Source organism: Perognathus longimembris, chromosome 17 (assembly GCF_023159225.1).
Source record: "Perognathus longimembris pacificus isolate PPM17 chromosome 17, ASM2315922v1, whole genome shotgun sequence".
Taxonomy (NCBI): domain Eukaryota; kingdom Metazoa; phylum Chordata; class Mammalia; order Rodentia; family Heteromyidae; genus Perognathus; species Perognathus longimembris.
The window spans coordinates 34,043,375-34,054,579 of NC_063177.1; the positions used below are offsets into that span (position 1 = coordinate 34,043,375).

The following is an 11,205-nucleotide window of genomic DNA, read 5'->3' on the forward strand; positions in this document are numbered from 1 at the left end:
AGATAATGATCCAGTCATCCCTCATTGTCAAGTTCATGGGTGAGCTGTATCTAGCAAGTCATTCCCCAACCAGAGAATTTGAGAAAACAGCAAATTTCCACGAGCCCAAGGACAAGCTAGAAGCCCCTTCTGGGGACCCCCATAAGACAGAAAGAATGGAGGCAGTGAGGATTTGGGGAGGCTGCTTAAAAGGCAGGCACTGGCAGCCATAGATGAGCAGAGCTGTAGGCATTTGTTTATTCCAGGATTTGGACTGCATAGACCATCACCTCCCTCACTTTGCCCAAGCCCATCTCTCTGATGTTCAGAGTCTGAGGTTCAAGTGGTCCAGAAGCCAGAAGCTACAGGTCAGCAGCTGTCTGAAAGGAAAGGCCGGGGCTGGAAGGATGGAAAGAAGGAAAAGTTGAGGGAGCTTGATACTGGTGTCCCTGCCTTCCTTCCCCTCCCCTGTAGGAGCCTGACCTCAGGGCCTGTCCTGAGGCTTGAACTCAGGGCCTGGGTGCTGTCCTTGAGCTTCCTTTGCTCAAGGCTAGCTAGTACTCTACCATTTGAGCCACAGCTCCATTGCCAGCTCTTTTTATTGGTGGGGGTGGTAGAGGAGTGTTTAATTAGAGATAAGAGTCTCATGGACTTTCATGCCTCAGCTGTCCTTGAACTGTGATCCTCAGATCTCAGCCTCCTGAGTAGCTAGGATTACAGGTGAGAGCACCAGCACCCTGCCCCAGAGCTTTTGAGTACTCTTACAGGTCTCTGTGTGCCCCTTTCCCTTCTAGCCCCTTACCTGCCCCAGCCTTGAAGCAGCTGCCACCCATGGCCAGCAACAAGCCTGGCCCTGCCAGCCAGACCTACCTGGCCGGGCCATCAGTGCTGGTCCAGGATGAGGGGCACCTGGGCACTGTCCACACGGGGAGGCAGCCGCTCGCCTGTGCGCACGTTGAACATGGGCAAGGTGGAGAGAGGCCGGGGCACCTCTCGGCTGGCCGCCATCTGCCGCAGCTCCTCTGTGTTCCCATGGATGGTGAAATGGTGGAACATCTGGATGCTGAAGGCAGAGGGCAAAGGGCAGGGGTCAGCAGCTCTCAGAGTCAGCCCCTAGGGTCTAGGACCCAAATATACAACGTGGGAGCAGGGAACCAACAGGAAATCCCATAGTGTCTGCTCGTTGTCCTGTGACTGAGACACAGGCCCTGGGTGCAGACAGCCTGGGGTCAGAGCTGCATGTCCTCAGTAAGTTGCATAACTACTGGATGCCTCAGTTTTCTCAACTGTAAAATGAGGGCGGCCAGGCCTGCCTCCTAGACTGATAGGAAGATCCAATGAATCGATGCAGCATGGGGCACAGAGCAGCGGTCAGCATGGGGCGGATGCTCAGGAGATACTGAGGCGTGGCACATACCCACAGTGGACACCCGATGCTGGGCCTCACAGTCTGTTGTTAGAGCCTGGTGGCTCTGTCCTAGCACTCCGGCCTCTCTCAGTACTCTCAAAAACCCCAAGCACCAAGCCTGGGGCACTCAGCTTCTTTCTTTCTTTTTTTTTTTTTTTTTTTTTTGGCCATCCCTGGAGCTTGCCTCAGGGCCTGAGCACTGTCCCTGGCTCCTTTTTGCTCAAGGCTAGCACTCTGCCACTTGAGCCACAGAGCCACTTCTGGCCATTTTCTACATATGTGGTGCTGGGGAATCAAACCCAGGACTTCATGTGTATGAGGCAAGCAATCTTGCCACTAGGCCATATTCCCAGCCCCTCAGCTTCTTTCTTAGTACCAACCCAAGCACTGAGCATCTAGCACTCAGCTCCTCACTTAGGACAAACTCCAAGCACTTGGCATTGCACTAGCTCCTCTCTCAGAAACTCTAAACACCAAGCATCCAGCACTCAGCTCCTCAGTACCATCAAGCATCAAGCACCTAGCCCCTCTCTTTTTTTTTTTTTTTTTTTTTTGGCCAGTCCTGGGGCTTGGACTCAAGGCCTGAGCACTGTCCCTGGCTTCTTTTTGCTCAAGGCTAGCACTCTGCCACTTGAGTCACAGCGCCACTTCTGGCCATTTTCTGTATATGTGGTGCTGGGGAATCAAACCCAGGGCCTCATGTATATGAAGCAGGCACTCTTGCCACTAGGCCATATCCCCAGCCCCTAGCCCCTCTCTTAATACCAACTTTCTCCTTGCCCTTCTCTCGCCTCCCAGCTTTTCCCAGGCTGTCGCCCCTTGCAGTATAGCCTCCCCGTGTCCCCACAGCCCTGGGTCATCTCACCATTGGCTCCTTGGGCCTGTCCCTGCTCCTTTGTGCCCTAACCTCCTCTGAATATATCTTCTGTCTTCCTTTCTCTGTTTGAGACTGGAGTTTCTAAAGGCTGGCCTGAAGCGTCACCACCCATCGCCTGGAACACTGAGTGGCCCCATCCTTCAGGACATTCTTCCTGAGCTCCAGCTCCTGGCCTCCGTCAGGAGGCTCCACTGTCTGCACAGGTGATGTCCTCGTGGGTATGCTCCTGCTGTCCAGGAACACGCTGGAGTCCTCTCAGAGCAGCAGGGAGCACAGTGAAGCACAAGGACTTGCTTTGGGTTTGAATCTGCATTCTGCTGTTTACTGCACTGTGACCTTAGGTAAATTATTTAACCTCCTTGGGCCTCTGTGCCCTTACCTGGAATGTAGTGCATGAATTAATGTAGGTTAATGTAGAAAAGAAAGCACCTAAAGCATCTCCTAGTCCAGCTTATAACCAGCAGTAGCTATTATTATTTTTGTGTGTGCTAGTACTGGGTCTTAAGCAATTTGTTGTTGTTGTTGTTGTTGTTGTTTTTGCCAGTCCTGGTGTTTGAACTCAGGGCCTGAGCACTGTCCCTGAGCTTCTTTTGCTCAAGGGTAGCACTCTACCACTTGAGCCACAGCACCACTTCCAGCTTTTCCTGTTTATGTGGTACTGAGGAATCGAACCCAGCTTTATGCAGGCTAGGCAAACACTCTACCACTAAGCCACATTCCCAGCCCAATACTGGGTCTTGAATTTTGGACCTCACACTCTCATTTGGCCTTTTCACTCAAGGCTGGTATTTTACCATTTGAGCCACAGTTCTACTTTAAGCCTTTCGGTGGTTAATTGGAGATGAGTCTTGTGGGCTTTCCTGCTGGGGCTGGCTTTGAACCAAGATCCTCAGATTTCAGCCTCCTAAGTAGTTAGGATTTATAGGCAGCTCTGAGCCACCAGTGCTTGGCTAGTAGCCATTATTATTGGATACTTGCAGTTGCTATGGTAACAGTTGATGTTATTTTCCTGTACCAACTCCCCCAATGAACTTGGCCTCCAGGGGAAGTTAAGACAGGTCAGACAGAGCAGAGACTTTTCCTTATGAACAGCAGAAACTGCTGGGAGGCTGGGACCTCCATACAGGCTAAAGCCACCCCACTTCCCACTCCATTATTGATCCTATGGGGGTGGCGGGAATCGTCTCTACCATGTACATGTTCATGTCTCATTCACTGGACACAGGACCCTGTAGCACCCGAAAGGCACGACTACAGAAAGACTTTCAGCCTTGTGCAAAATGGACCACTCTCCCTGGGGAGTGTGGCTGAACACCCAGCACCCTCTGGCTGGGGGAAGACAGGTGTCTTAGAGTCACCATCTAAAAGCCACAGGAAGATCAAGACAAGGCCATGAGTCTGAAATTTGGCAAAAGGAGGTATTCAGAAACACAATTTTCTATGCGTAGGCAGCAGGAAACTGAGGAGAGGTAGGAGAGATGGGAGAGGTGGGAGAGCTAGGAGTGGAGCCAGCCAGGCAAGTAAGAACCCCAGCAGGAGAGGCTTTAGTCAGAGGTCCCTCTCCACTCCAGGTCCCACACCTAGAATCAGGTGGAAGAATACTCTGAGAGTGTTTTTCTACAGTGAAAGCAGACCCCAGACCCCGAGGGGTCTATGAGAATAGGCCCTCCACATCAACACTCTGGCCAACAGAAGAGCAGGTGGGAGTTCTTACATGCCCAAACAACACACATGAATGCACAAATACACCACTACGTGCCTAGATCTTGGCTACCTCCTACTCCACCACAGATATGTGATCCTGAATGCTCTGGGTCTGGCACACAGGTCACAGGACAGTGTCACTAGGGCCTGGAAGAACTTGGGAACTGTAAAGTCTGATGTAGGCAAGACACAGGCAGCAGAACCACAACTTGTGGCTAATTTCAAAGATGGCAGCAGTAGAACTCTTGACTCACATGTGTGAGGCCCTGAGTTCCATCTCCAGCATGAGAAACAACTACTTTTAAAACTGAATGCACTAGCTGGGCACTGGTGATTCATACCTATAGTCCAAACTACTCAGGAGACTGAGATCTGAGCATCGATGTTCGAAGCCAGCCAAGACACAAAAGTCCATGAGACTCCTATCTCCAATTAACCACAAAAAAAAACACACAAAAAACTGGAAGTGGCACTGTGGCTCAAGTGAGAGAGTGCTAGCCTTGAACTGAAGAGCACCCAGGCCCGAAGTTCAAGTCCCACAACCAAAAAAAGTATGCACTGAGCAGAGTAAAACAACTGAGCCAGGTGCTGGTGACACATGCCTATAATCCTAACTACTCAGGAGGCTGAGATCAGAGCATCACAATTAGAACCCAGCCCTGGCAGGAAAGTCTGTGAGTTCAAGCCCCAGGACTGGCCAAAATAAATAAATAAATAAAATAATACAAAATTTACAATGACAGTAACTAGAAATAACCAAATTTGGCATAGCTCCACCCCCTCCAAAAATAACAATAATATCCACCTTGTGCAGTTAACAGGGAAAGCTATGGGCCTTGACGGAGGTGAACTCTATGAAAGTAAAACAAATAATGAAAGTGAAATCTATGAAAGTAAAATTTTAAAAAATCAAAGTATTTCAAGTCTCTTAGCTTTATGGTTTGGGGATTTTTGTTTGTTTTAGTTTTGTGCTGTTTTTACCACTGTTACATCCCCAACCTTTTAACTGTGTTGCATAGAAAGTTGATGGACTTACATAAAGCAAGGAATTTCATTTGTTTACTCTGGAAAGTATATTCCCCATTAAAATCACATTGGTATGGTTCTGGTGTTTAAAATGGTTTGGGGATTTTTTTTTCTGGTCCTAGGGCTTGAACTCAGGTCCTAGAGAGAAAACTTAGCTGGCACTCTACCCCTTGAACCATACCTGCAGCCTAGCCTTTTGGTAGTTCATTGGAGATCAGAGTCCCATGGATTTTTTTTCTGCCTACACTGGCTTCAGGCCATGAAGCTCTTCTAGGTCTCAGCCTCCTAAGTAGCTAGGATTACAGCTGAGCCACCATACTAGGCTCAAATACTCTTTAACCCAGAGACACAAAGAGCCAGCTGGTGGGGCCAAACAATGGGTTAAAACTGAGGGCTCAGGGCACACAGTCTTTGACATGTGCACGCACACCCGCATGCCCACCTGCCTTTTCTCAGCAGGGCACCTGGTACAGTAGATGTCCACACTGCTACTTCCTGTTTGCCCCTCCCAGCAGTGGGAACAATGGGGTCCCTGTGACCCCTGAAGTACTCTGGTGGCCTCACAATAGCCCCCTGAGGTCACTGCAGGGATAACTTCGCCTCCCCCCAAGCCCACGGCAGGAGTCTGCTGAGGCCAGCCGTGTGTGATCGTCCTCGGTCACCCCACTGGCCAGCCAGGGGAGGTGTGGGCCACAGCCTTACAAGAAGCCTCTTGAGGGCAACGGGAGCCAGGACCCAGCTTGCTGACCACCAAGACTGACCCAGTGGGGGACCTTCAGCCACCACCCTGGAGGTTCTGACACCCAACTCCCCGCCGCCACTCCCCCCGGGAGAGATGCAAAAAGACACTTCTCCGGTGGCCCCGCCAGTGCCCTTGGCCACAAACACTACCATGGGTGGAAGCTGGCAGGCTAGTGCATCAGGGGCCCCGAGCAAGAGTGAAACGGGGCCTCGCACCTTCCCCAAAGCCCAGCAGAGGCCCAGCATGTCGAAGGTGATCCTGAGGGCCGTGGCAGACAAGGGGGCACGCAATCGTGTGTCCCTGGCCGCCCTGAAGAAGGCTGTGGCAGGCACGGGCTACAACATGACTCGCAACTCCTGGCGTTTCAAGTGTGTGATCCAGAAGTTGCTGGACAGTGGCATGATCAAGCAGGTGTCCGGCAGAGGCTACTCAGGTTCCTTCAGCCTGGGTAAGAAGCAGGCCCAAAATATCAAGGCCAAGAGATGCCAGCCACCACCAAGACAGTCTGGGCAGCGTCGCTCTGGGCAGCGCCGTTGTGGACAGCACAGGTCAAGAGCGAGCTCCAGACAGGGCCCAAAGCAGGGTTTCAAGGGAGTCCGCCGGGCAGCCAAGAGCCGCCGTACTTAACCAGGCAGGCCAGGCAAAGAGGCAGAGAGCCATACCTGCCACGGGCTGTATGCAGTGAATAAAAGGAGCCCAACGTATATCACATCTGCCTCCTGGAATCTTTGGGATTCAGGGCGTGGGGGAGGAAGAGGGCTGTGGGGAGGAGGTGGAGAGAAGGGAAGCCACAGGTAGGGGAAGCTGGGACAAATTAAGAAATGAATTTTGGAAGGAGTAATAGAAGCGAGAGTGGGTATAAAAGCTGAATGTTGAATGCAGAGTATGTGTGTGTAATCGATCTTTTTACCCAGGCTGACATAGAGGTGTGAGCCACCAGTGCCCAGCTATTTCTCTTTAAAGACCCACTTATGGCACACCTACCTATGACACAATGGACCTTTTTGTTTCTTGCGTCATACCTCCAGTCTCACTTCAAACTGAGATCCTTAGGATTACAGGCATGAGCCACCAGCATCAGCATTGGGCTCATAAAAGACTCTAGGATGACTCAGAGCACCGGCCCAGCCTTCAGCCTGCCCAGGGCCAGGGCTTAGCAGTTAAACACCCATCATCCCAAAGATACCTTGTCTCTGTAGCTCATAGAGGTTGGAGGGTCCAAATGTGACAGTCTAGAGAGACCCCAGCCCAACTCCCATCCTTCCTCCCCCAACCCCCAGCTTTCCCCTACTCACTCAGAGGTGGCCAGGTCTCTCTTCAGCCTGTGAAAAAAACAAGGAGAGTTGGTTTCTCTCCACAGGGTCGCCAGGGCACAAATGGGAAGGGGGGAGGGATGTTCAGTCTCCTCAAGACCCTGGCTGCCTCAAAATGTACCCTACACTCCCCCTCTGAGAACCCCATTCCCTGAGGGCTCTGGGTCCCCACGTGGCTCCCACCCACAAGAGGACCCCTGGGAACGAGAAGCAGCTGGTCTCCACCCTGCCCTCTGCCCCTGCCTCACCGTCCCTCGCGCCGGCAGCACATGATGTAGGCCAGCAGCAGAGCGAGCAGCAGGGCCAGCAGCAGAGGCACCAGGAGGGTGACCAGCGCATCTGTCAGGAAGTCCTGAGCTGTGGCCTCCGTAGGTGGGCAGAAGAATGGGTCATCCTCCAGGATCCCATCGCCTGGGGTGGGCACCTCCTCCGGGGGTTCTGGTACTGACTTATCCACCTGCACAGAGAGCCAGGGATGACCCAGAGTCACAGGGTTTTCTCCCCTAGTCTGTATGACCTTGCAAGGAGAACGTGGGATAAGGAGCCAGGAGAGACAAGATCACACGATGGTGAGCCCCAGTTCCTCAGCCTTGTGCTTCACTGGGGGTGATTTGCCTCTGCATGCCTCAGTTTCCTCACCTGTAAAGTCAGAGTGATCGTGGTGTAACCTGCTTCCTATAGTGACTGTGAGGCTGCAGCAGGCATGGTGCCTCCCACGTGGCAGGTATGGGGACATCAATGCCTGATCCGGACTTTGTGGCTCTGAGTCTCCCTGCTCCACCCCCATCCTGGAGACAATTTCCCAGAAGCACAGCATTCCTAGCCAAGGATTTGGGATCTCTGGGGACTCTCAACATCCCCAAGAGCTGTAGGGAGACCTCTTTGAATTTATAGTTTGGAAAGCTATCCACTCCTTGTGATAGGCGGGTTTACTAGGAGGAATCTCTCAGGGGCCCTTCATGAGGGAAGTCTGGAAACCAACCTGATGGGGGCTGTTGCTGTAGCTATGGGGCTGGGCAGAGCTAGGACACCAAGGCTGGAGGTCCTGTATGTGGACTGTAGACTCTGTTGCCCTCTTGTGGGCAAAAGTAAAACTTCTCTCTTTCCTTCTCACCGCCACCCTCCACCCCCTCCAGCCCCCAGGTTGTTAGAGATGGGAGAGGGAGAGGGAAGAGAGAGAAGGGAGAGGGGAGGAGGGGGAAGGGAGGGGAGAGGAAAGGAGAGGAGAGGAGAGGAGAGGAGAGGAGAGGAGAGGAGAGGAGAGGAGAGGAGAGGAGAGGAGAGGAGAGGAGAGGAGAGGAGAGGAGAGGAGAGGAGAGAGCGAGAACATCTAAGGCTGAGACTAACTGAACATCAGAGGAAGAAACTGGAGAAATCTGATTGGAGTAGGAAGCAGTCCCCCCCAGCCCTGGAGTCGGGGTCCCTCCTCACCAGAGACACATTGCACCAGTCAATGCGGAAGTAGGGTGCTAAAGTGTCATAGCAAGACAGAAGTGGAGGCTGACCCTGGGAACAGCTAGCGTGGCTCTCAGGGGATGCCACCATCTTCAGGCAGGTGGAGAAGGGCGAGGCAGAGCCCACCTTGATGTACACCCTGGACACAAAGAAACCACTGTCAACAGAGTGGGGGGGAGAACAGTGTGCCAGACACCACAGTGTTGGGGTGTCCTAATTTAGGGTAGGAAAGACAGCTTGGAGACACATGATAAAGTCCTCCCCCCAAGATCTGAGGTCGCCTAGATCACTCCATTCTTTGGAGTGTGTGTGTGTGTATGTGTGCCAGTGCTGGGGCTTGAACTCAAGGCCTGGCTGCTGCCCTTTAGCTTTTGTACTCAAGGCTGGTACAGTACCATTCTACAACTCTTATCTCTCAGCAGACTTTGAACCACAATCCTCAGATCTCAGCCTCCTAAGCAGCTAGGATTCCAGGCATGAGCCACCAGTGCCTTGACTAATACCCCACTCTTTAGGCCCGAGGACTTATGGAAGACTAGGGAGTACTGAATTCACAGCACTGAGTGAGAGTAACAGGAATAGACAGGGGTGAATCTGGGAGGAGTGGCCCTAGGGTGTACAAGGGTGAGGAATCCCAACTGTTAATTAGGGGGACCCCTGTCTGATGCCCACCTCCCCAGAGTTACCACTCACCCTTCTTTACGGCCCTCAATAGGAAGAGGAACTCGGCCCCCACGGTCCAAGGCTGAGGTTATGTTGAGCAGCTGCAGTTGCCCTGCCTCCCAGAGCCCGCCCAGTGCTGTCAGAAAGCGGCTAGCAGGTGTGGAGGGCAGCACTTCCTCCACATCATGGCTACGCACCAGGAACTCCGCGTGGTATGGCAGCCGGGGGCCTGGAGGAGCCAAGTGGATAGTTGGTTGCACCTAGTCCCTCTCTGCTCTCTAGTTCTTTCCTTAGTCTTCCTCAAGCTCTTCTCCTCCAAGCCCCCCAACCTCAGGCCCCAAACGCCTTTCCCCAACATGTGCACTCTTGGTGACTTGCCCAGGTCCCTACATCAGTTGACACAGAGATGATAACCCAGCTAGACACTAGCCCCAGGCCAGGGCTTGTTCCCTAAAAAACCATCAATGTTATGTCCCACCCTCCAGGATGACCTGCTCCCTACTGCTTCCCAAGTCTCTCCTTTCCAAGGAACTGGCAATGATGGGGAGGGGGTGGGACAGGATTGGGGGGTACCTTCTGGGTCGCCAATTATCAGCACCAGCCTCTGCCTAGTGGTATCGAAGCTGTCTCGATTATAGGCTGTGACCTGAGGAGAAATGGGAAGAGTGGAGCCGCAGGATTAAGAGAGCCTGAGAGCTGGGCCTGAAAACACCAATAAAAGTAGGGGTATGTAAATGAATGTGAATGAATGACCAATGAACATGAAGGAACACCCAGTTCCCCCTGACAGGATGGCTGCCAGAAGGCCACAGTGACCCACCCTCTGGGGTCTCTGAGGGTCCCTGCTGGCACCTCTATGACCTGGCGTCCCCGATCTTCTGGGGTTGCAGTGCCGTAGAGGAAGCCAGAGTTGTTAGGGCTGCGCTGGGTGTAGCGGAGCCACCGAGGCAGGTCAGGATGTCCTTGGAGGTGGGCATGGTAGGTGATTCGCACGGTGGGTGGGACGGCTGGTGAAGAGAGAACATGGGATTGGAGTCTGGAAGCCCTGGCAAGGCACGCCCCCCCCCCCCCCCGCACACCGGGTGGTCCCTCAGGCCCCTCACCAACGTGCTCCGGAAGGCGCAGGAAGGTGGCATGGTCCAAGGTATGCACAAAGAAACGGCCCACAAGTGGGTGTAGGGTGATCTGCTGGGCCTCGACGCTCCCTAACCCTGCCAAGAAACCTAGAGGGATCCCCACAAGCCCCAAACACATAGGCTGCCTCAGTTCTAGATAAGCACTTTTCTATACTAAGTACCTTGTGATCCTGCAAGTCTGAGAGAAGCCCTCCCCCCCACACACACACACCTCCCTGGATACATGGGGAGAAGCCAGGCCTGCCCCAAATGGAGTAACAAGGACTTGCCCAACTCCCTCATCCTCCCCCCCCCCCAAGTCTAAATTTAGCCCAGGCCTCATAGAAGCAGTGTCCAAGCCAGCCCATTAAAGGGCCCCAGACCATCTGGGCCTGTGCAGTCCAGTCCACCCCAGCCCTAAAGTATCTCCACCCTCAGGGCTTCCAACACCACACCCCAGAACCTAGTGCCGAGGCCCTGGATCCCTGGCTGCCTGGGCATCTATCACCTTCAAAGACCTTCAGGCCCTGCCTCACCCCCACCATTCTTCCACCTCATCCTCCCTGAACCCTACCCCTCCGCCTTGACAGCTCCCTAAAGGAGACCCCAACTTGCCTACAAGGAGAGGAATCCACGTAGGTGCTGCCGCCATGGCTGTCCTGCCCTGCTGGCCTTGGTGAGTGACAGAGACAGGAGCAGGGGGGAAGGAGGGAGGGAGGGACAGAAGGGGGAGGTGTCCCAGAGCAGCTGGGGCCCAGCCTTGGCTAGCAGGGCCCTCCCCTCCCCCACAAGGCACTGAATCTGGGGTAGGCACTATTCTCATACAATGTCCCTCCTACCACACTTTCCTGGAGGAGTGTGTGTGTGTGTGTGTGTGTGTGTGTGTGTGTGTGTGTGTGTTTGAGACAGGGTCTTACTATACA

At 53.3% G+C, this 11,205-nt stretch overlaps 1 protein-coding gene across 2 annotated transcripts; it reads right to left on the bottom strand.

Annotated features, from left to right (window-relative positions):
• Positions 1-213: 213 nt before the first annotated feature.
• Sgca (sarcoglycan alpha) lies at positions 214-10,954 on the bottom strand. Of its 2 annotated transcripts, none has more exons than XM_048365778.1 (10): positions 10,898-10,954; positions 10,271-10,378; positions 10,020-10,174; positions 9,741-9,813; positions 9,198-9,396; positions 8,481-8,643; positions 7,298-7,506; positions 7,032-7,058; positions 850-1,042; positions 214-378 (listed from the first exon to the last, which is right to left on the bottom strand). In XM_048365778.1, the coding sequence occupies exons 1-9, from the start codon at positions 10,932-10,934 to the stop codon at positions 862-864; spliced, it is 1,152 nt and encodes a 383-aa protein (XP_048221735.1). In that variant the 5' UTR covers positions 10,935-10,954; the 3' UTR covers positions 214-378; positions 850-861. The 2 variants fall into 2 exon arrangements, with proteins under 2 accessions (XP_048221735.1, XP_048221734.1); XM_048365777.1 differs by having other exon boundaries at positions 10,271-10,390.
• Between the last annotated feature and the right edge of the window lie 251 nt (positions 10,955-11,205).

Excerpts from the sequence above, each read along its gene's own strand:
- Sgca (XM_048365777.1), bottom strand. The coding sequence starts at position 10,934 with ATGGCGGCAGCACCTACGTGGATTCCTCTCCTTGTAG. Across the intron at positions 10,175-10,270 it reads GCGCCTTCCGGAGCACGTTG|CCGTCCCACCCACCGTGCGA; the intron begins GTGAGGGGCCTG and ends TCTCTTCACCAG. Across the intron at positions 9,814-10,019 it reads GGGGACGCCAGGTCATAGAG|GTCACAGCCTATAATCGAGA; the intron begins GTGCCAGCAGGG and ends ATTTCTCCTCAG.